Genomic DNA, 24,316 nt, shown 5'->3' with positions numbered 1-24,316 from the left:
TATGCCTGTCTGTGACTTTTATTAATTGTCTGGAGTATTCTAGGAAGTAGTGAAACAGGTCCCATTTCCATTTTGAAAAGGTGATTTTCATAGTAAATTTCTGTATGATTTTTGAATTAAGATAAAATTATGTCTTCAGAAAAGTAACAGGGTTGGCAGCTGTATATATCTACATATCTACCTCATTTTTTTTTTTTTTTTTTTTTTTTTTTTTTTTTTACAAAATAATGGCACATTTTTAAGATCATCCCCTACTGACATAATTAATAAAACACAAGATAATCTGATTATCTGAAAAAAAAGTTAAATTTGCTTGTCTCTGTTGAGTTTCTCCTAAAAGTATAATGCCATTTTGACAGTTTCGAGTTTGTACACATAAGGCACTGTGACCCTTCTGCTTGTCTTAAAGCGATGCTTAAATGTCTTGTGACTTCTTTTTCTGCACTTATATATATATATAATTTTTTAAGTGCAGAAAAAGAAGTCAGACATTTAAGCATTGCCTTAAGACACAAAATAAAAAATATATATATATATATATATATATATATATATATATATATATATATACTATTAATGCTGTCAAACGATTCATCGCGATTAATTGCATCCAAAATAAACATTTTTGTGTACATAATATATATGTGTGTATGTGCTGTGTATATTTAGTATATATGAATACACACACATGCATGTCTATATTTAAGACAAATATGTTAAGTTTATACATTAAACATATTTATATATGATATAAATTATATGACTATATATATTTTTAAAATATATGCTGTGTGTATCTATATATACATGAATATACACAACACACATATATTATGTAAACAAAAACTGTGTGTGTGTGTGTGTGTGTGTGTGTGTTTGGAAATATGCAGGTGCAGTAATCCACAAGCAAGATGAAGAGAACACCTGTTTAAAAGGTTTATCTGACATCCATCAAATGCTACAGCACTTAATGCTCACCTCCAGAAACACTTAGCACCACAAACTGTATAAAACACAATCTTCTATTTCATTCTGTATTAATATTTGAATATTGAAAACTATAGTGTACTTTTACGTTTTGTTACTTTAACCCCATAATAGTGGTCACCGGGAGTAGAATCTTGGTTATAACTACCAAACATCATCAAAAAATAGGGTATGAAAAAGTAAAACCCATACAGTGTCTTATCCTGATGGGATGCTCTGCGCATTGACGTGGATGCGACTGGCCACACTGTCATTTTATCAAGTCAGAGTCCGACAGCGACAGGGGCAGTGATTAAGAAATCATAACGTGGTTGATCAAGTACAGTCACGAGTTGTGTCTGATCCCGTCTCTCTCTCAGTCCCGCGGGCCACGGGGCAGGGGCGGGCGTGCGGTCAACAGCAGCTCACACGAGGACCACTCAGCTTCAAGTACAGATGTCAGCTACCTCCTAAAGGTGAGGGGGGTATATTGGTGTTTATTCGGTCGCATTCAGCCGGACATAATAACCTGCTGGCTGCTTTATTGGAGTTCATGCTGAGCTACAGATGACTGAACGTTAATGAAGCAGGCGTGGTGTCTTCATCTTTGACCTCAGCTTTATTTTCGTTATAAGGATTTGCGGTATAAAGGTGAGATATCTGATGATCTATATACTTTATATCACGAATCAAGGCACTTTTAATTGTGTTATGATAAAATGAATTAGGCTGCTCGCGCCTGTGGCAATATGAAACAACGGATCGCCTGCGGCGCGTTCAAGTTCTGGCTTGTCAAGCCGCTCTCATGGAGACAGGTGAACAAAACATGAAGCGCATGAACGAATAAAAATCATTTTCGGTCGTCGAGACTGTTACTCCAAACGCGTAACGGTGCGTGCAGATATCCGGTGCTTTTCAGGAACTGATTGCGTTTTCTGCGCGTGATGCTGCCGCCGGTGAACGTTGGTTTATTATTATTAAAATGAAGCAGAAAAGAAAAATGAAGAATTATAAACCTTTCTCATAAAGCTAGGCTACTGTCAAACTTATGCTACGTCAATACAAGTCAAAATAATTCGTCATCCTTCTTGAACAATTGCAGAAAGGTTATTTTGTCCTGGTGTATCATAAATCGACATAGGTGCGATAAAGTAGCCTATATGGTAAATATGATCAAACGCAGTGTAATATGAAGTAGGCCTATGAATAAAATGTTAAGTAGGCTAATATAAAAAAAAAAAAAAAAAAAAAATCTGTTTCAAAGAAGGGGAAGTGAATATGAATTTAAAAATGGACAGTCAGAATAATAATAATAATAATAATAATAATAATAATAATAATAATAAAAACTATACAGCTGATGACTTTGAAACCAATTTATGGTCAAGTTTTCACTTATGCATTTCAAAAATGTAAATACAAAAATCAAAAACCTTAAAATCAGTAATGCATTGTTTATAATCCTAACCTTAAATCCAAGTCAAAATTATATATTTGCATACTTACACAGCCAAAATATAGCATATAATATAATATAATATAATATAATATAATATAATGTAATATAATATAATATAATATAATATAATATAATATAATATAATATAATATTAATAAAAACATGCATCAACCTAAAAAAATATTGTATTTATTCATCTCTCTCTCTCTCTCTCTCTCTCTCTCTCTCTCTCTCTCTCTCTCTCTCTCTCTATATCTATATATATATATATATATATATATATATATATATATTAGATTCAACACTATTGTCATTGCACATGTAAGGTGCATATATATATTATTTATTTTTTATCATTTATTTATTTTCTTTGTCACAGGACAATATGGCTTTCAGTGTTTGACACAAACACTGATCTAAAAGATATCAAGTTACTCAGCACTCACAAAACACACACAGAGTTGTGTGGCCGAGTATTCGTGGCAGTTTACATGAATTTAAAAGCAGAGAAGTCGCTGTTTGGAATTAAATAAGTAAATACTGAATCTAGGATTGGATCATTATCACAGTGATTAATATGTTTCTGGCATGTTGTATGTTCTGCAACAATTCAAATCCTTTAACCCTATTGATGTAGAGTGTAGCTTTTATTTCTCACACAGTCGTGTCAGAAGACATACCCATGTACATATTCTAGAATGACAATGTCAAGATTCATTAGACCCAAATTGTGAAATAGTGGTTCAGCGATCATGATCAATCATTTTCACACATAAACTGGTCACCACAAAGTCCTGACCTTAACCCTTTTGAAAGTCTTTAGGATGTGATGCATTTGACTTTAAAGAAGTTTGACTCTCCCTTTGACAATACAAGATTGTTATTTTTATTTATGTAATCCAAAATCATCCAAAATATAAACCCATATTTAACCCATATTTAGATAGTACTGTAATAGATGATAATGTTATTGTCTCTTCCCTATAGACGCTTGAGTGAGGAGACATAATGACGGAGGGTGTGGAGGTTCATCAGGCCCAGGCAAACAGCGCAGATGCTGCCACAACCGCTGTAACGCGGAGCAGGACGTCCTCTCTGCAGGCCGTAGAAACAGATCCTGGGTCTGAGGAGCCGGACCAACAGGAAGAGGACTCCTCCAGTTTTCACTCCACTGGAGGAGCGGAGGACAGCAGCGGTGGCCCGGTGGCGCCTGATGGTGGCTGGGGCTGGGTGGTTGTTGCGGCTACCGTTCTGGTCTTAGCGATGACCCTGGCTTTTCCTTCTTGCATCGGGATATTTTACACAGACTTGCAGAATGACTTCCAGGCCAGCAACACTGAAACGTCATGGGTGCCAGCCATCATGATGGCAGTGCTGCATGCATGCGGTAGGGAGGATCTCTAATACTACTGATTCATGTGTTTGATGCATTAGTTCATCCATGCTTTGTGACGCATTCACCCGCACCACAGGGTCATGTGTACAGTCTCTGAAAAACACTTCTATCAAGTTACTGTACTTAATTGGTTGTGCAACACTGATCTGTTTTATAACATGAAACATAAACACACAAAGAGCTGAGAGGATGGCAGCGGGAGTTTTGGCCTTCTTAAGTGAGATTCTAAATTGTAAGGAGTGTGCATTGACATATCACTTCACAGGGAAATTCATCCTGTTATTTCACCATGGTAAAAAAGGATTTGGGGGGCCAGCATTTTTATTCAGCTTAATGCAGCTCATTCATCGTTACTAGGCAGCTGTGCTTGAGGACAAAGTACACTAGATATGCAACCATTACAATCCATTGCCATTGTTATATAACAGAAAAGGCACAAATCATAAATACTGTATTTGATTTAAATACATTTATCGTCATATGAAAAAAAATCACATTTATTTAGTAATTGATTTTGAGCATATTTAATATTATAATTATTTAGTAATTGATTTATCAGTTTACCACAATTAATTTATGACTTAATACAGGATTTCTGAGTATGAAAGATTATGCACTATATACAATACATACACTTCCCTTCTCAAGTTTGGGGTCTGTATGACTTTTTAGTGTTTTCGTGTTTTTAATCAAATATGCAATAAAAACAATAATATTTTGACATTTTATTACAATTTAAAATATCTGATTTCTATTGAATAAATCGTAAAATGTAATTTATTCCTGTGATGCAAAGCTGAATTTTCAGCATTATTACTCCAGTCTTCAGTGTCACATGATCCTTCAGAAATCATTCTAATATGCTGATTTGGTGCTCAAGAAACATTTCTCATTATTATCAATGAAAAAAAAAAAAAACTTAATATTTTTTGTGGGAATAATATTTTTTTTTTCAGGATTTTTTATTTATTTATTTATTTATTTTTTGATGAATAGAAAGTTCAAAATAACAGCATTTATTCAAAACAGAAATCTTTTGTAATATTATGAATATATTTACTGTCACTTTTGATCAGTTTAATGTGTCCCTGCTGAAACCCCAAACTTATGAAAGATAATTTATATTGTACTGAACATCTACAAATATCGCCTTAACTGTATTTTAATAGTCCACTTTAGATAATCTACTGATTATAGGTAACATGTAAGTTCATGTCAACTTATTCTACAAACCCTAAACCTAACCCTTACCTAACAGTATACTAATGAGAGTTAGTTGATGTAGTTGCGAAGTTGTAGAATGTTTCAAGTGGACTATCGAAATAAAGTGTAACCTAGTGCACGCTTTATAGGAACCAGTAAACTGAAATGCTTATGCTCAGCCAGACAGCTCTGAATCAGGTGGGAGGTTGTTATTATATTCCTGGACTGGCTCTGGATAAACCAAGATACCATTGTTTTTCTTTGAGAAAGGTTTATTTGTCTTTCCAGCCCTCTCTCTTTGCTGTTAGCTGGGCAAGTTAGTGCCAAAGACAATGTTAAGGAGATCTTATGAGTTTGTTTTCATGCAGTGCCGTGACGCCGAAAGTATTAATTTAAGCAGGGCAAATGTTCAATCTCCCTTGATGTTTTAAAGAGCTTGAAGTAATTTGCACTGTACTAACTGCTGTGCTCAGTGGGTGCAAAGTGTCACATCAAATCAGGTTTCTCATTTAACACAAAAAAACAGGCCATAAAGTGATGATGATATTCTTTGACACTCGTTTTTACTCTTTGTGTCTTGAGATATGATACCTTCCCAGACTCTAATTGATAAAATTACTTTTTAAAGATGTGTATCCAATCCCCCCCCCCCCCCCCCATCCCCCCTCTCTCCCACCCAGGCTAATGGGCAAAGAGAATCATAAATAATCCTAATAGGCTGATTTCCTGAAAAGTATAAACAACTTCAGAACATTGCTCAGTTTGTTTGAGTTTTTAGACACCAGCCAATGGAGTGTAAAGTAAATCTGCTTTAAAAAGAATAACATGTTCAAAACAGCCAGCATGTGCACACATTTAGAGACAAATTCATAGTCTTAATGCGGTAAAACTGTGCGTCTTTACACGTTCTAAAAAAAAAAAAAAAAAAAAAAAAAACCTGAAAAAAAACCTAATGCTTTTATGTGTTATCATGGACAAATAGTGTGTGTTGACGTGGTCAAATTTCATGCATTCCGTTTAAAGGATTTTGGCTCCATCGGCCTTCCATATTAAGAGCACTTACCTGATTTACATGCACATGTTAAGAGGAGTGTAGAGCAAAATCATGACGGATTGCAAATCCTAGTGTTTTAGAAGGCTGAAAAAAAAAAACCTAATATTTTAAACTGGGTAGATATGAAACTTCTAGTATGCCTTCGTTGAAAGTAACATCAAGGACATTTGATTTTTTTTTTTTTTTTACATTTCATAACCCCTTATTACTGTTTTATTACCAAAATTTAAACAGTGACATAAGTATATCAGTTGAGTGCATATAATCCAACAGACAACACTAAGAAGGTTTAGTTCACCCAAAAATAAAAATGTTGTCATCAGTTACTCACCCTCATATCTTTCTGACCCCGTAATTTTATTCTGCTGTAAAACACAAAATGGACATCTTAGACAGAATTTTGAAGCTTCTGCTTTCATTGAAAATGAGAGCTCTGGCAAAAAGATCTACTTTAATGGTTTTCTTTGTCCTTTTTCAGACATTGTGCTGACACACCTCATTTTGTGTTTCAATGATGAATGAAATTCATACAAAATTGGAATGACTATATTCATCACGTCATGTAAATAATGAAAAAATGTTATGTTTGGGTGAACTGTTTCTTTAGAGCAGGGTTGGGCAACTCTGATGCTGTTTTCGAAGACAGAGTTGCCAACCTATACTTCAGAAACAAAATTATGCATTTATATGGAGCCCGCACAGAAAAAAAATAAAAAAATAAAAAAAAATTAAAAAAATTAAATAAACATATTGTGGCCATTTCACACATAATTCACTACCTTTTAGTAAATCTTGGGTAAATTGTACTAATCTATTACATTGTTTTAACAAAATCAAAACTAGGGAACAAATTAGCACAAAAAGGCCACCATTTACTAAAAAGCAGGTCCAAATAAATAAGTCATGAGAAAAAAAAAAATCTTAATTTGTGTTGTTTTTTCCCTGCATGTCATTGTAAGTTTCCATACATGTGAGTGATTTGTGTAAATCTAGTCCATGTTTATGTGAGCAGCATCATATTACTACATGGAAATGGCTGCCCTGATCCCATAATCAAATTCAGGCCTTTCTATCAGAGCTTATCAAATGCGGTGACCAAACTTTAATTTGCAGTTTCAATACCAAATAGCTACCATTGTATGTCATCATCTGCATATGTGTGCAGACATTAAACGGGATCATCTGTAAGTCAGATGCAGCTAATGTGTGCACACCGTGACCAACCGTGTTCATCATTGTTCACATTACAATGCCTTTGTCTTTCCGTAGGCCCCATATGTAGTGTTCTCGTGGAGTGCCTCGGTTGCCGTGCGACGATAATTATTGGCGGGATCCTGAGTGGACTGGGAATGGCAGCCAGCTCATTTGCACAGACATTAGTAGAGCTGTATATCACTGCTGGCATTATCACAGGTACGTAGGCCTGTATATTACCTTCTCACAAACAGCGGTGTGAAAACAATTGCTCAGTAGGCCGCATGGACTGAATTATCACCTCTCCTTCTCAGGAATGGGATTCTCTTTGTCTTTCCAGCCATCGATCACAATGGTGGGCCACTACTTTGTGCGGCGGAGGGCGTTCGCCAACGCCTTGTCTTCCACTGGCACCGCACTCGGGCTGAGCACCCTACCATTGCTAGCCAACTATCTGCTCAGCAGCTTTGGCTGGCGGGGCAGCTTTCTGGTGCTCGGAGGGGTCCTGCTGAACTGCTGCGTTTGTGGAGCCGTAATGCGCCCCCTTGGGGCCAAACCAAAGATGGAAGCCAGAACCGGACAGACGAACAATCGCCAACTCAAAACCAATTGCCTTTCCATTACTCAGGAACGAGAGGGTCTGAAAGGCCGTCTGCGGGCCACTCTCTCCACCGTCATGCCTTTCCTGCGCAGGCACATGGCTTTCGACCTACTGTGCAGTAACCCGTACTTCTGTGCCTATGCTCTTGGGGTGTCCTGGATGATGCTGGGCTTCGTGGTGCCCCTCGTTTACCTGGTTCCCTATGCCACCGCTTACGGCATGGAGCAAGACCAAGCCGCTCTGCTGATGGCCATCCTGGGGTTGATCAACATCACTGTTCGGCCCGCGACAGCGATGGTTTTTGGGCTGCCTCGCTTCCGTGGAAGCCATAACTTCGCCTACCTGTTTGCCGCGGCGGTGCTGATCAACGGATTAAGCAACTGCATCTGCGGGATGGCGACGAGTTTCCCAGTGCTGCTGGCGTATGTTATAGTGTTTGGGTTTTCTATGAGCCTGATCGGCTCCTTGTTGTTCACCGTACTGATGGACACGGTCGAGATGAGCCGCTTCCCATCCGCCCTGGGCCTCATCAGCATTATGGAGAGCATCATGTTTCTGCTTGGGCCACCGTTAGCAGGTGATGTAATGCTTTTTTTCTAAAGTTTGCATTTGCTTTAGTACTGCATTAGTAGGTTAAAACAACATGCTTGCTTGTATGTCAAGGACAAAAAATGTCACCTTCATGTGATTTTATTTTGTGTAAGTGCATAGACTGTATTCTTTTCCATACAACAGTGAAGTGGCTCTCAAACTCCAAAACAAACAAACAAAAAAAGCACCATAAAAGTAGTTCATTTGAAGTAGATACTCATATGTAGTTGGAACAAACCTTTTAAAAATCAGTGTAGGTTACTTTTTTATTTATATTTAATTTATAATTAAATAATAAATGTTAAAATATAAATGTTTTTAATAATAATGAAATGTTAAATATTAATTAAATAAAAGTAATTAAATTAATAATTAAAGATAAATGTATTTACTGTTATTTTCTCTTGAATATATATATATATATATATATATATATATATATATATATAATATATATATATATATATAGATATATATATATATATATATATATATATATATATTCTAATTACAGTAGGTTGTCGGTGGTTTCAAAATTTGTTGTGGGTTTGTGGCGTGGTGTGCATGAGCATTAAGACTCCTGGCCTGAAAGTTTGGAATATAGAGCAATAGTTGTATGGACTGCTTTTTGGAGCTTGACAATTAGTTTAGGGTGTGTGTGTGCGATTTTGTGAGGGTCATGTGATGTCATTGGTAGCAGGTCAGTCATAATCCTATGTTAGTCGATGAGATTGTGATTTAATTTACAGGCCGGTGTCCAGAAAGGCTCGTATGTGAGCAGAACATCAAGCACTAGGGTTCCTCTCCAGTTACCATTACCAAGGAAACTTAAATGTCAAGGCAGACGGCAATGAGGTGCTGATCAATCTATGATAGGAGCTCTTCACTGCACTACAGCAGGCTCCCAGAAATATCCCATTCATTTTCTTCACAGAGAGATTGATGTTTAGCAATAACAAAACATTTCAAGAAAGATCTATAATTGGTTAAATAAATATATACACACACTGTATCAGCCTGTCATCATTTACTCGCCCTTATATGTGACCCTGGAGCACAAAACTTAAGTCTTAGGTCATTGGGGTATATTTGTAGCAATAGCCAACTATACATAATGGGTCAAAATAATTGATTTTTTTATGGCAAAAAAAAACATTAAGATATTAAGTAAAGTTCATGTTCCATGAAGATATTTTGTACATTTCCTATTGTAAATATATCAAAACATAATTTTTGATTAGTAATATGCATTGCAAAGAACTTCATTTGGACAACTTTAAAGGCAATTTTCTCAATATTTTTATTTTTTGCACTCTCAGATTCCAGATTTTCAAATAGTTTTATCTCTGCCGAATATGGTCCTACCATAACATACCATACATCAGTGGAAAGCTTATTTCTTCAGCTTTCCTAAGATTTTTAAACCTCAATTAAAAAAATAAAATGACCCTCATGACTGGTTTTGTGGTCCAGGGTCACAAATATATATTTAAATAAAAAAAATATATATATATTTTGAAATGTAGCAATATTTCACAACATTATTGTTTTTAATATATTTTTGATGACGTAAATAAATGCAGCCTTGGTGAGCACTTGGTGACTTTTCAAAAACATTTAAAAATCATACTTACCCCAAAATTTTAAATGGTGGTCTAATTGAATATTTGGCAATTCTTATTAAATTACAAAAGCAATTAAATGGTAAGCCACACACAATACTGTAGTTACAACATCTACCAGCAGGGGCCAGACTTTGCTGCTCATTTGATTAAGTCAATGATTTCATGGTTTGGAGTAGATCGCGTCATAAAAGTACCTAAAAGCACTGTTTTTCAAACTTGAAATACAGTCGCTTTAAGGGTTTTCATCCATGCATTTTCATTTCTGAAATGCACATAGAGAAAATTAATGTCAAACACAATTTTGGAAACAAAAGCTGCTGAGAAGTGAGGGTCGCCGTTTCTCTCTATCATGTGACTTTTGAGAGTTTTTCTTTTTTTTTTTTTTTCAGGAATCCTGGTTGACAGCACTAGCCAATACACCTATGTGTTCTTCGCCTGCAGCATAAACGGCTCCACCGCTGGTCTCTTCATCATGCTGTCCTTCTACTGGCTGGACAGACAGAAGTGCAGAGAGGTCAAGAGCTCCTTCACTCACAAAGACATTAACTCACTGAAGCCCAGCACTAAGATGACCATAGACTGTGATTACAGTCCAGTGCCTTTACATGGTAACACTATCAGAGACACAGAGACTGATGTTTGATATGTGACCAGTGTATTTCATTCAATGCACAGCTAGACTTTTCTTATCTTTATCTTGTTTGTGGACAATCAGATGTATTTGTCATAGCTTACATACACAGATATAGTGCAGAAAGGTTCTTGGACTGCTGTAAAAATAGACTGGACCAGAATTGCTGGTTTGACTTTTCATAGTCTTTTTCTATTACATGGTGCCACATGGGAACTTTAATCACTTCAGATCATCTCTCAAAACATCTCGAAAGCTTAATTTCAGTTATTACTTTAGCCTCCTCCTTCAGAATTGCTAACAAAGGCCAGTTGTAATTGACATTCACATTACTGTAATTTAGATTCTTTTGGGAACAAATGACTGTAGACAACAGAGAATGTGAGATTGTGCAATGGATGATTTTTTATGGATTTCTAGATGCCTTAAATTATAAATGTTATTTGTTGCAAATGATTTTTTTTTTTTTTTTTAGTTTTTTTTTTTTAGTTTTTTTTTTTTAGTTTTGTGTAGATACTGCTTTTTAAAATCAGTAACTTTTTTATATATATTTGTATGTATTAAAGAAAATTGTTGCTTTGTGTGCTGTCTGTCTTTCATTGTCTCTGCGTTGTGTTTGGTCTCTATGGTAAATAGTTGACTGTGCTGTGTAAAGTGTAAATTAGCGATGCTTGAGGACCAATAAAAAAAATAAACATAATAATAATAAAAAAAACCTTGTGAATTAAAACTTTAAATAAGGTGTCATTCGTTAACATTCATTAATATATTAATAAACATGAATGAACAAATACTACATTACACTCTTTATTAATGTTAAAAATGCAGTCGTTCATTGTTTATTTTCACAGTGCATTAACTAATTTTAACAAACAAAACTTGTGATTTAAATAATGCATTAGTAAATGCTGAAATTAAAGGGATACTCCACCCCAAAAAGAATTTTTTTCATTAATCACTTACCCCCATGTCGTTTCAAACCCGTAAAAGCTTCGTTTGTCTTTGGAACACAATTTAAGATATTTTGGATTATGAAAGTCGTCGTCAGAATACTCCATCTGCCATCAGACGTGGAATCTGGGTTATATGAAGCGACGGGAACACTTTTTGTAAGCGAAGAAAACAAAAAGAACGACTTTATTCAACAATTCCTCTGTCAAGTATGGAGTATTCTGATGACGACTTTCATACCTTTTATGGACCTTGACACTTATTTATTTGGAACTCTATGGGACAATCACAGGCCTCACAGTTTTCATCCCGAATATCTTAAATTGTGTTCCAAAGACAAACAAAGCTTTTATGGGTTTGGAACGACATGGGGGTAAGTGATTAATGACTAAATTTTCATTTTGGGGTGGAGTATCCCTTTAATATTAAGATTAATACATGCTGTAGAACTATTGTTCATTCTTAGTTCATGTTAACTAATGAACCTTATTGTTAAGGGTTACAAAACTTCTATTGCTCTTTTAAGTCACAATAAATTTATTGTAAATACTGTATTAAAGAACTTAACCCTAAACATATACAGTTATAAATACATTTCTCTCTTTAAAAAAAAAAAACAACAAAAAAAACCCTCTTTTGTCAGTAAAGCACAATCTAAAATGAGTTTCATGACCATTGTTGAGAAAAAAAAAGAAAATAAAAAAAAGGTAACTCCATGCCCATTTTTTCGCTTTATTTATTTGCACATCTCAAACAACCAATTTTACATCTTGATATATGTTTTTAAACCAATGCACAGTATGTAAAATTCACTCATTGTGTCAAAACATGCCATAAAGACTCTCAAATAAATTAAACATCAGCCCTATTTAAGTATCTACAGACTGGGCATAACTGCTATGTTTACAAATCTATATACATGAGATATAACAAAACGGCCAACAAAGTGCATGATAACTGAAATCAAAGACTCAAAAGGAAGAGGGAAATTAACACTAACAAGTGCTCCTATACTTGATGTTAAAGTTTGGCATAAATCAACTGAACATAAACACTGTGATAAACAAAAGTTGGCTTCAAGTTCCACAAGTGAAATAAATTAAGTGAATACCGAACTCACCAGCAGAGGCACATGGGATAGAAATGAGGTTCATACAACCACTGACAATTTCTGTGAGGAAGGTCACACCGCACAGAGACTGATTTACAGTCAAAGCAGCTACACGAGTGAAACTAGACACAGTAAACATCACTGAACTGTGGGATTTTGAAGTGCAGTTTCAGAAACATACAAACCTTTTAAAGCCCTAAAATAGTGGTTGCATCATGCAAACTGGTGACCAGTCAGCTGATGTAACTGGGTTAATAATTCAATAGAGCGCTTTTAAAGGTAGCCGAAGTTTCCATGCTACTGAACACGTTTTCTTGGCATTCATTCCAGTAAAAACATCTGCGGACCTCCACATTTAGACCCTTTACTGAAGCTGAAAACAGTGAGCGTGTAAATCAACGCATTTGCATCAAGCATACAGTGACGTTCACCTCAAAAGAAAATCCCTTGAACGTCCTTTAAATCGCGCGACACACTGAAACACTCACACAGAAGCTGTGGCCTGACTCAGACCTTTGTCGTTTTGCTGGCTTTAGGTGAGACCTCGTGAGAAGAACAGAGGTCAACTGAAGCTCGCCCTCACAGGAACGGACCCTCACGTCTGACATGTATCTGTCAGTCATCTCAGTCTCTCTCAAACACACACACACACACACACACACACACAATCTCTGGAGTGTCCTCTCTGTTTCCACATTGTGTCCGAGCTTGTGTGGAGGTCGCTAGGAAAGTCTCTCACACGCTGAGAGGGAGCAAGCCAGGAGGAGACATGGTCCGCGGGGAAGCCATGGCCGTCAGGGCACCGGGACTCAGGCCATTCATATTCCTGTGAGGAATCAACAGACTGAATTATGTGCATGTATGCAAGTATAAATCTTCAGTTAAACTGCTAGAGGGTTGGGTGATCAATTTTTATGTGATATGTGTATCTCTATAGAGAATTTTTTTATACTGTGAAAAAAATCTCGTTTTTTATTATATCAACATAGAGAATTTTTAACCTGAATTAATTCTATAACTACTCCACGTATCTCCAAGCTTACCTGGATACACAGTATGTGAAACTTCTTGAGTACAGAATACTCATGTAAAGCAATATATACTATATAGCTAATCTTCTGTCGCAAAATGTAAACTGTATTATCTCACAGCTCATAAAATTGTATATTATATCTAGCTTTATCTACATACATAAAGTACACTCATGTAAAGTGATACCTACTACATTACAAATCTTTCATCACAAGGCTCTTCATATAAGGTTGATATAAGTGTGTCCAACTTTATCTGCATACATACAGATACTTATCTCTTAGAGTCATAATATATAGATTGTATATTGTTGCAAAATGTAATCCGTGTTATCGCTCAGATGTAATTTGCTTAATGAAATCACATGGTATGAAGATATTGAAGGCATACTCCACTCCAAAATGTTATTAATCACTTACCCTCATTGTGTTGAACAAAAATAATGTGATCAGAGTTGACAGTACTTATTAGAAATGGTTATTGTTAGTTCAAAACAATCTAACAGGACAAATATTTAATAAGCTTTAATATTAATAACACCACTGATTGTCTAGAATAATTAACATCTATTAAATACTTCATTACTTTAATAAAGAAATGTTCAAATCTCCACAGAAAGCTGTGAAAGCAGGTGTGTGGGCCTGGTGAGCGGACAGAATAGAAAGTGAAGGACTTACGTCTTGTCAAAATACGTAGTGTGGAGCGAATGAGAGAACTTGGTTGCGTTGCTGTTGAAGAGGTTTCCATTTTCTGTGGCGTAATTTTTCCTTGCTGCCTGGTCCTTGGCAAAGTTCCTACAGGCAGCTAGTTTAGACTCAAGAGCCTGCATAAAAACAGACATCCCATGTTTTTCCATTAGCATGTGCATCTTATTTTAGTTCGTGTGTTAAAGTGAAACGCATGTAGGGCCATTCGGGAATTTACCCCAACTTTCCGCAGAAGATCACCAACAATGTTAAGAGCAGAGATCCGTGCAGACGGTGTGAGGGGGGAGCTTCCACAGCCGTTGGTCAACGCTTTGAAGGAGAAAAAAATTTAATAAAAAAATTTAATTATTGTAACTGCTGGCAGTCAGACTGTTAAAAAGTGTGAGTAAAAAATATTGCATTGACTTTCAATGGCAAGTGTGGTTATAATAATTAGAGAACAAGGTATATAATACACATGATACTCAAAATTGCTTAAATTTATTGAGTATTTAAATTTACACTATTAAAATATTACAAAAAAAAAAAAAAAAAGGCAAATAACACCACCAACCTTTAGAAGCAATGAAAGGATGCTCCATGTTCTTCCCTACAGGTGTAGCAGGGAGGGACAGGGAGGCCTGCACTGCCGAGTCTGTCTTATCAGTGTCAAGGGTGGGAGAGCTGGGGGCCGACATCCTGACAACATCTGAAGTCCTCTCTCGAACTGCCAACTCTTGCCTCAGGTCTACAGGAACATGCATATTTAGCACTGATAAACCTGCACAAACTTAATGTCCTGTGTTCAGTTCTTAAACTTGACAGCATCTGCAGTATGCTTATTACATTAACAATTCATTTAGAGTTTTTTTGACATTTCAGTTTCACTTTCCGTCCAGAATAGAGTGCTGCAGGGATGCATGTATTTGTTAGGCCAATACCTAGGAATGAGTTTAACATTTGGGCATTTTTAGCACTTCCAGTACCATCCCCATGAAGTCAAAGTTTTTTTGTTTTTGTTTTTTTTTATGGGTTTTTGGTTAATGCCTAAAACAAAGTCTGTGGTTCACACAAACTCAAGATATTATCATGTTATCATTATCCAAAATTTGTAATAGCCCACTCTTTGTGTGTGTGTGTGTGTGTGTGTGTGTGTGTGTGTGTGTGTGTGTGTGTGTGTGTGTGTGTGTGTCTGTGTCTTGAAAAAGGGTGCCTGCTTATAAGTGGCTAAATGGGACTAGAGGTTATCAAGACATTAAACATCATCATGTAAACTTTTATTTATAATCATGCTCTTGGAAACCTTTCTAACTCAAAAGGTTCAGTAAAAATGTTTTGTTTTTTTTAATAAAGAGTGAAAGCTTTCTGAAGCTGAATCTTGGTGAAGTTAAAGTCATGTGACCAAGGTGTAGTTTTGCTTATAGCCTATATTTAGCCATTTTTATGAAGGCTTCAAAATTCTTAAATATTTTGATCTGTTGTAAAGACTGTGGTTCTTTACAAAACATGTAAGACTCATAAGCTTTTGTTGGTTACAGAGCTTATTTTCTGCAATAATCCAAAATAAAAATCCTGTTGGGTTTTTGTTGAGAGAACCAGTGTGATGCAAACTAAAAAATGCTTGACTTCCATTATAAGTATGTTAGTGTACACACACACACACACACACCAACTTTTTAAAAAGTTTTTATAGTCACTATGAAATCAGAAAGGACATCATTATTTTTTATGGAATATTGTAGGGTTTCTTATAAATGATTTATCTGTGCACATCACTTTTTTTGCGCTCATGTACTGTCCAAAAGCTAGACTCCCCTTCAGTAACATGTCCCACATTAAACAATCAACCATTTAGTTTGAAGTGGCCACTTCTACACTGCAATCAATTCCCAACGGACAAATAGAAGTCATGCCATACATTTTTTCGGCCTCATTCAATAAACCATTTCACGCCATAATCTCTGCTTCATGTCACATTTAAAAAAAAACTGAGGGAATGTCAGCTATATTGCTGTGAAATGAAATGAACTTTACCCCTAGCTTCATCTTTCAGCCTCTGCACAGACACCAGCAGAGACTCCTTCTCGTCCAGTTCGCTCTCCAGGAAGGCGTTCCTCTCTATCGCCTGGTTTAGCCTCTGTTCAAAGTCCTCCAGGGATGTGATGGTGGCCCTGCTCAACCCAGGTTATCGTTTTAAACATGTTGAACTCTTTAGCATGACATTTGCACCGTGTATTTTGGTCTGCGTTTGTTGGCCATTGGTGACACGTAGGCTAGTCTTGACAAAAAGTAGTCTAGAAATTTAAGAACTCAGGGCCAAGTTAGTTTAGAATGGAAATATGATCCTGTCTCGTACCTCTTAGCTCTCTCCAGGTCGTCGTTGGCCTGCTCCAGCTCCCTGACATATTTGTGCAGCTGCTCCTTGATGCCGCGTGTTTGGACCAAGTCGTCCTCCAGCATGGAGATCTGCTTATAGCTCTGAGCGTACTGCTGCTCCAGTTTCTCCTGCAGTCAGGGACACAGGGCAGACGCAGTCTGAGTCACCATCAGAAACAACCTGAACTTTCTGCCAAAATTTATCAGCTATAAATACATATGTCTGTACTGAGGATTGCACAGTCCTATTCAGAAAGTTCCTGTACCAAACATGTAAAAACTTAAAGTCAAAACCATAACAAGACCACATGCAGACATCCCCACATTAATAACTACAGAGAGCCCAATCATATCCAAATTGGAGACCTTTTGGGTCAAGCTCAAAGCTTGGAAAACCAATTCCATCCGAACACTTACAGTGGCACAATATAGTGACAAGTTGGTTTCAGTTTCTTAAGGGGAAGAAAAGCCTGCATTTGACTTCATTTTTGTTTGAACTCCCCCTTTAATGAGGCGCAAGAAAAGGAGGAAGACCAGTACACATGGCAACCCTCCAGATAAAACTTCTTGTTGGTAACCTACTTTATCCACCTCATTTCTTTTCTTGTAAAAAAAAAAAAAAAAAAAAAAGTTTTTTTGGGCCTTGGCAAAATAATGAGTGTCCCCTATTCTCCAAAACATATGCAGGGTCAGTGGGCAAAGGCTACTAGTCTTGCTAGTCTTTCTGAGAATGCGATCATTTAATGATCATGCTTTCTGGGACAGCAATGAGATCAGATTTAATATGTGTGAGGAGACCTTGCACAAATATAAGTCACAGTCTCTTTGCCGGGTCTAGCTAAAAACCCAAGCCATTAAAAATATATTTCTGTAAGAGTCTAAGAGGGACAACTGTGCTATAAGTGAACTTTTCTGCTTGAGCCATTAGGCTTCTATATTCTTCCTCTTCATCCTGACATCCAATTACAGCACACTTGGGATCAACAGAGACCCTTGACAGCTCTCACACTGGGCTACACTGCTGATGCTTCACAGATAAATCAGCAGATTAAAGGTGTGTGGAGGTACCGCTGCTATTAGGTGCTATTGTACCTATTTGATATTAGGTGCTAAACTGTACACATTTGTAGCATTTTATTTCCCTGCAGTCCACTACATATTCTTCATGCTCATCAGGTAACTAGTGCCTAAAACATGACCTTTGACCCCATGTACCTGTAAAGATTCAGAAACCACCAGTTTGGATCAGTAAGATCTAATTTGTTGATGAAAATCAGAAAAATCTGTAATATTGTGAAACATCATTACAATTTGAAATACCTGTTTCCTATTATGTATATCAGTGTTGAAAATAGTTTGTGGAAACAGCAATACTTTCAAAAGTATGGCATTCATTTGAAATAGATTTCTTTTGTAACACTGTAAATGTCCACTTTTGGTCAATTTAATGTATCCTTGCTGAATAAAAGTATTAATTTGATTTGACTTTTGAACAGTAGTGTTTATTTGAAACAAAGACGATCCCAAATAGACTTTATTTTAAGAAAATGACTCTTTTTATATTGGAATGAAAAATTATGTGCTTGAGAGATATTGTGAGATTCACATTTTAAATGCTGATTTCTAAATGACTCATTTTCAGAGTTTTAATTTCCATAAATGGTCTGGGTGGACTGAGAGTAAAGAGCAAAAGATCAAAGACATTTCAGCTCTCGTCTAACCTTGAGTGTGTCCATCTCGCACTTCAGCCTCTGGTTCTCTGAATGCAGGTCTCGGATGCGGTGCTCGGCCTGCCCCAGCTGAGCCTCCAGCTCGGCCTCCAGCTCTCGACTGCCCTCCTGGAACTCCTGCAGCTCGTCCTGGGCGTCATGATAACTGCAGATACACAAACAGATCAAAAATCACACGTCACCAGCCATCTGGAGCAGCGGCGGCAGATTCATCACATTAACTATGCAATGCAAATTGACACCCAGACTGCAACAAAAGAGCTGACATGCTCCAAGCATTTAGACCTTGACAGCTGGTGCTACAGCAGATGATGAATTACAGTCACTCAGGGCTGTGGCCACTCTAGAGGTCCCAAGACCAATTTAAAATGGGACACCTTGTTACCTAACCATGTCCAACAATAACACACAGCAGAATTCAGCACTTCCTGAATATCATCACGGCCAGAAATTATGACGTTATGGAAAAAGATCAGCCAGATGTTTACTTTGAGCCCTTGAAGGTCAGGGGTCAGGGGTCACAGGCTGGCTTGAGATGAATAGTGAGGTCTGGCGGCAGGAAATGAGCTCAACAGACTGAATGCATGGTCTTGGTTGTTTTTAGACAGTGTTTCCGAAGCTCCAGTAGACAGGACACGTCCCTTTAACCTTGGTCACTTCCCCCAGCCTCATTCTGGAACCTTAAATCTGTCACTTCATTCCTCCTTCCCCGAAATACCAGACATGTGCAGACCTGCCTCCTCAGCACAAACCACTAAAACACTCACTCGACAACAGGAAGCTGCTCAAAAGCACATTTACAGTCCTTAATGAGATACAGCACCATTCAAAATTTGGGGTCAGTACAATTTAAAGAAATTGATAAATAATACCTTATATTAAAGGAAGCATTAAATTGATCAAAAGTGACCATAAAGACATTTATAATGATACAAAGATGGCTATATTTCAAATAAATGCTGTACAATGACAACCCTATTTATTGAAAGATCCTCTATTCAACAAATCAGCATATTAGAATGATTTCTGAAGGATCATGTGACACTGAAGACTGGAGTGATGATGCTGAAAATTCAGCTTTGCATCACAGAAATGAATGAAAATGTAAAACATCTTACAACAGAAAACAGCTATTTTAAATTGTAATAGTATTTCACAATATTCCTGTTTTTTTTTTTACTGTATTTTCGATCAAGTAAATGCAGCCTTAGTGAACACAAGAGGCCTTTCACAACAAAACAAAATCTTACCGACTCCAAATTTTTGAATGGCAAAGCATCTACGTGGAAACTATGTTGTGACCTTTTCCTAATGTAAATGTGAGAGGTTGCTTCATGTTCTGTCAAGTGAGTTAAAGGGGCTCATCTGTGTGCCTGTTTCAAGGAAAGCATGTTTTGCTCCTTCCTCAGCAGGAAATTCCTGGGATTTGAGATCTTCCTGTGCTCCACCAAAGCTCTGGGGCAGTAAAACCACAGCTCAGGAGGAGCATGTGCATGTGCAGAAACTGTGTAGGAGTTCAGAGCGGCACAGACAGAGACCACCAGCAGACACATGGTCAGCATCAGCGCCAGCACCAACTGTGAGCTCTGTTTTAGATCAGAGACACTCTCAGGCCACTTCTGGTCGAGTCAAAAACACGGCCTGAGCTTTAGAATAGAGAAGGTTACGCAGACTGAGCATTCTGGGTAACTACACAAAATAATCACATAAACCAACGGAAACTTTAAAAAGACATCAAGCCTACCTACAATGTAACCAGCAGCACAACATAAGGGTTCAAACATGACATATTTTAATAAAAGAGACTGCACTAAACACAACAGCTGCTGGAGCTATGGAGTATCTTCTCAGGTTAACAGAGGGTCTCTTTTGTCAAGGGCAGTGAAAGGTTCTCTGTGTGTTGTGGCATTTTCTCCATTTTTCCACAACACAAAAAGTGCTGCAGTCATATTTACAGCCTTTCGTCAGCCACGGGGCTTGTGATTGTAGGTATGAACGCAGACACAACCATTATTGTCTCAGCTAGCCGCAGTTTAACTAAAATACCGCGGCCAAGTTTTTAAAAGCCAATCATCTGAACATAAACGGTTGACTCCCCGTAGCTTTTATATGAAGATAAACTGCACACTGTTGTTAAAAGCTCAGCTGGTTGCTGTATTTAGTAGATAATGGCTTCGGCCTACCTCTTCTTGTATTTGAGAGACAAGCACTTCCAGTAATTGATTTCCTCGTCTTTCGAGGAGAATTTCGGCATCATCATCTCTGTGTCCATGGTGGAGACCTGTGGAAGCAGATGGGAATTAGAGCAGTCCTGAGAGACACCCAGAGCTTGTTCATTTGCACCTCCTACTGCAGTTTTTTCCCAGTACAACCCCACAAACAGAGGGCCCATGGTGTGTGTGTCCTCATTTGACACACATCCAATAACACTTTTTGTTCACTTGGCTTTCTATCAGGCTCACATGACTTACTTCATCCTTTACAAGCTCACGGTTTTACAGGTTGCAGCATTCACTTTTGCTTTTGGGGGGATTTTTACACGAGACTAATTTCATTCTAGTCCTATGAGGAAAGAGCATTAAAGAATAGTCTTCATGTTGTTCCAAACCTGTATGACTTCTATTCCACTTAGAAACATATTTTTAACAAAGCCTGATAGATTTCTGTCCCTATCCTGAAAGCCCATTCCACCAAAACTTGGAGGCTTAAAATTTTTTAAAAAGATTTTGCAAAAACAAGCAGTTTAAACTAAGTCTTCAGAAAAGACACAATCGCTTTATAAGACAAACAAATTAAATTTAACTTGTCTCTCTCCAGAATCTTTGAATTAACTGCTGGATTTATGTGGATTACATTTGATGCTTCTAAATTTTGCATCCGTGGATGTTGGTGGGACAGAAATACTTTGGGTTGCATTAATAATGTCTTTTATATTTGTGTTTTGAAGATTAATGAAAGTCTAGCGGCTTTGGAAATTGGAACGACATGAGGGTAAGTAAAGGAATAATTATAATTTCGGGATGAACTGTGCCTTCCATAACATGACGTGTTAAAGAAACAGTTCCCCCAAAAATGAAAACGTCAGTCATTTTATGGTTAAATCAAATGGTTTCACAGAAGAAAGAACACATTTTGGAATAAGGACAACATTTTCAGTTTATATAGATTATAAGCCTTTTAGAGATCAAACGTGAAGCCATTTATCACAAAAGGACAACAGAGTAGTCCTCCCATACATAAAAGCTTGCTCAGAATAAGATTAATGGCCACAGATATTGTCCTTTTAAAACATTATGCACACTTGGACATTTGTGCCTCTGTAACATATGCACGTGTGACTGATAATGACCTCTCATTAACATTCTTCATCCTTGTCTTGTGTTGGGACATCATTTGTTTGCAGCAGACGAACCTGTTCGGTTTCTAAAACAGTCCGGAATATTCCAGACATCTCTGCAATTCTCCTGAATCATTTCTGGATTCTCAGGAGCGTCACATGTTGTGACCCAGCACTCCTAGATTCCCGCTTTAAACAACTCTGGGGGATTTCCAAACCAAAAGAACAGAAAATAAAACTAAAACACCTATAGCACCCTCATTACTCACAGTTTGCTTGTCATATTTCCATATTTATGTCCGGCCTGAAACGTTTTAATTTTGAAGATTTTTCATAATTATTAATGTATAGGAGAAATATTTTGAAGTCATTTATTTGATTTGAATGTCACAATATTAAACTTTCTTTTTATTGGTCAAGTCTGTTTGTTTAAAATGTCATTTGTTTAATTGAGAATAAGTGTAATACATAAGTACAGAGCCAAATCATTATAAAAGGGAAAAGATAAACGAAACATGTTTTGAATTGTGTAATAGGTGCCATTCTTAACAGATTAAGCAGGAGATTAAAACTACTGATTTGAACGAAAAATGAACCAAAATGACTACAGATCGCTCTCTGATGTAAAGAAACAACATGTGCTAAAGAAATACATAAAATCAGACGTGTACATAATAATAAAGCCATCAAACACAGAAGCAGCAGTGGTTTTCTACTCTGAAGCAGAATGGGGCTCCAGTGGGATTTGTTCTCCTGTGGACTGTCAAAACTGATGTCACTTCAATTGTGGTCATTTATAACGTCTTAAGCCACCACGCAGAGATCCTCGCCCCTCCCAAACTGCCTCCTGACGGTGAGGCCATCTGTCCGGCCACAGAGCGCCTGTCCCTCACCACAGGACAGTGGGATGGTTCCTGTCTAACGCAATGCTTTCCGCAGCCTACACTCTTTGCCAGTAATATGCACAGTCAGGGGTTCAGAGGAAAAGCCAGATTTTTGTTTCCAAGGATGACATTATTTCCAAAATCACAATCCAGCACACAACGTCCTGCTGAGTAATATACTATAAACATATGACATACCCTCAAAGATTAGGGGACGAGATCTGTGCTACCATTGAGTTATCTGACCTGCAAGTAGTGTCCACATATTTACAATCAGCTTCATGCCCAGAAGTGTTTTATTTATAATATGTTTTGGTATGACAAGACATAAATGGCATCGGACGACAATCTAATGTCACAAAATGTAAACAGAACACTTAGTTGCTGTCATTCATTTAACTTACAATTTATTTCTGTATATATGTGCTAGACATCACGTTAGTAGTTATCATTAATGTTATAGCTGTATATAACAGATGAAAGAACGTAATCACATAAAGTAAACAGTGCATAATACAAACAGGCTGTCCATGCACTTATAATAAATATCTATGTAGAGATGTACCTGACTTAGCAAACAAATGCTAAGATGACAAAACCAGAAGACGACTGGCGGTCATCATTCAATTAAAAAATAATAAATAAATAAATCATGAGGATGAAATTTGATACTTAACATTAGCAAAACAGTTCACTGAAAGCGAGAGCAAAACGATTCGTTATGTGAATATGTCAGATTGTCGTTTCTCCAGGGAGGCCAGCGGATGTCACAAACACTTAACGTTACAAATTAAAGTCAATATCGAGTCTATATCATTTAAATAATTACCAGCAAAACTCAAGCACCTGCGGTTAGGCGTTTTTGGCTGTACGCCAGAAGAAACCGGCACATGAAAAATCAGCATCCCGCAATTGTTGGTCTTCACTGGCCAGAAAATGACAGCTTAAGATAACGATCTGTTTAAATGATAAAGCCTTGAATTTCATCCCCGTCCCATCGAACACGCTGTTTATAATTATCACGGATTAAATAAAAAAAAATGTCATGAAATGTTCACCTTATCATGTCCTGCTCCTGGAGTCTGTGAACAGCTCGGTGTCTCCCGCGCTCGAGCGTCAGCTGAGAGAAATGCCAACGCGACTCCACTGATTTCCCCTTCAGCTTCCGGTAAGAGGACGACACCGCGTCATTGCGTCATGTTAACGTCAGTGGAACGCATGCAAAACACGTTCTTATTTATGATTAAAAGTAATGGTTCTCTTAATCTGTCACGATACGCGGATACTGGTGTATAATAAAGCGGGGAATAATCGGTGATTCATGTTTCATTTTACAACTGACCGAATATCACACCACTAGGTGGCGCGTTAGGACTCCTGTAGCCTATAGATGTAATAATAATAATAATAATAATAATAATAATAATAATAAATGTAATATTCAGACAGTCAAACCAAAAATTATTCACACACCTTCAACATGTATCGC

The 24,316-nt window shown here is 37.1% G+C and overlaps 2 protein-coding genes across 3 annotated transcripts; one reads left to right on the top strand and one right to left on the bottom strand.

Moving 5' to 3' along the window:
• Positions 1 to 1,284: 1,284 nt before the first annotated feature.
• LOC109048146 (monocarboxylate transporter 6-like) lies at positions 1,285 to 11,189 on the top strand. Of its 2 annotated transcripts, none has more exons than XM_019065833.2 (5): positions 1,285 to 1,442; positions 3,413 to 3,812; positions 7,348 to 7,491; positions 7,587 to 8,450; positions 10,479 to 11,189. In XM_019065833.2, exons 2-5 carry the CDS (start codon positions 3,434 to 3,436, stop codon positions 10,730 to 10,732), a joined length of 1,641 nt encoding a protein of 546 aa, XP_018921378.1. In that variant the 5' UTR covers positions 1,285 to 1,442; positions 3,413 to 3,433; the 3' UTR covers positions 10,733 to 11,189. The 2 variants fall into 2 exon arrangements, with proteins under 2 accessions (XP_018921378.1, XP_018921377.1); XM_019065832.2 differs by lacking the exon at positions 1,285 to 1,442 and adding an exon at positions 1,452 to 1,617.
• Positions 11,190 to 12,389: 1,200 nt separating this feature from the next.
• On the bottom strand, positions 12,390 to 24,041 carry LOC109048147 (nuclear distribution protein nudE-like 1-B). The gene is made up of 9 exons (XM_042719835.1): positions 23,886 to 24,041; positions 20,790 to 20,887; positions 18,598 to 18,751; positions 16,857 to 17,005; positions 16,535 to 16,671; positions 15,075 to 15,248; positions 14,739 to 14,830; positions 14,492 to 14,637; positions 12,390 to 13,608 (listed from the first exon to the last, which is right to left on the bottom strand). Exons 2-9 carry the CDS (start codon positions 20,876 to 20,878, stop codon positions 13,518 to 13,520), a joined length of 1,032 nt encoding a protein of 343 aa, XP_042575769.1. The 5' UTR covers positions 20,879 to 20,887; positions 23,886 to 24,041; the 3' UTR covers positions 12,390 to 13,517.
• Positions 24,042 to 24,316: the final 275 nt, after the last annotated feature.

The sequence above is a fragment of the Cyprinus carpio genome, chromosome B3 (genome assembly GCF_018340385.1).
Source record: "Cyprinus carpio isolate SPL01 chromosome B3, ASM1834038v1, whole genome shotgun sequence".
Lineage (NCBI taxonomy): Eukaryota > Metazoa > Chordata > Actinopteri > Cypriniformes > Cyprinidae > Cyprinus > Cyprinus carpio.
The sequence above is the reverse complement of the archived record's forward strand: the minus strand, read 5'-3'. Positions and strand labels throughout refer to the sequence as shown.

What these genes read in the sequence shown, in the direction of transcription:
- LOC109048147 (XM_042719835.1), bottom strand. Translation starts at nt 20,878, where the DNA reads ATGGACACAGAGATGATGATGCCGAAATTCTCCTCGAAAGACGAGGAA. An exon ending in GCGAGATGGACACACTCAAG is followed by an intron (nt 17,006 to 18,597) that starts GTTAGACGAGAG and finishes CCCTGACTGCAG; the next exon opens with GAGAAACTGGAGCAGCAGTA. An exon ending in ACTACGTATTTTGACAAGAC is followed by an intron (nt 13,609 to 14,491) that starts GTAAGTCCTTCA and finishes GATTCCTCACAG; the next exon opens with GAATATGAATGGCCTGAGTC.
- LOC109048146 (XM_019065833.2), top strand. Translation starts at nt 3,434, where the DNA reads ATGACGGAGGGTGTGGAGGTTCATCAGGCCCAGGCAAACAGCGCAGAT. An exon ending in GGCAGTGCTGCATGCATGCG is followed by an intron (nt 3,813 to 7,347) that starts GTAGGGAGGATC and finishes GTCTTTCCGTAG; the next exon opens with GCCCCATATGTAGTGTTCTC. An exon ending in GCTTGGGCCACCGTTAGCAG is followed by an intron (nt 8,451 to 10,478) that starts GTGATGTAATGC and finishes TTTTTTTTTCAG; the next exon opens with GAATCCTGGTTGACAGCACT.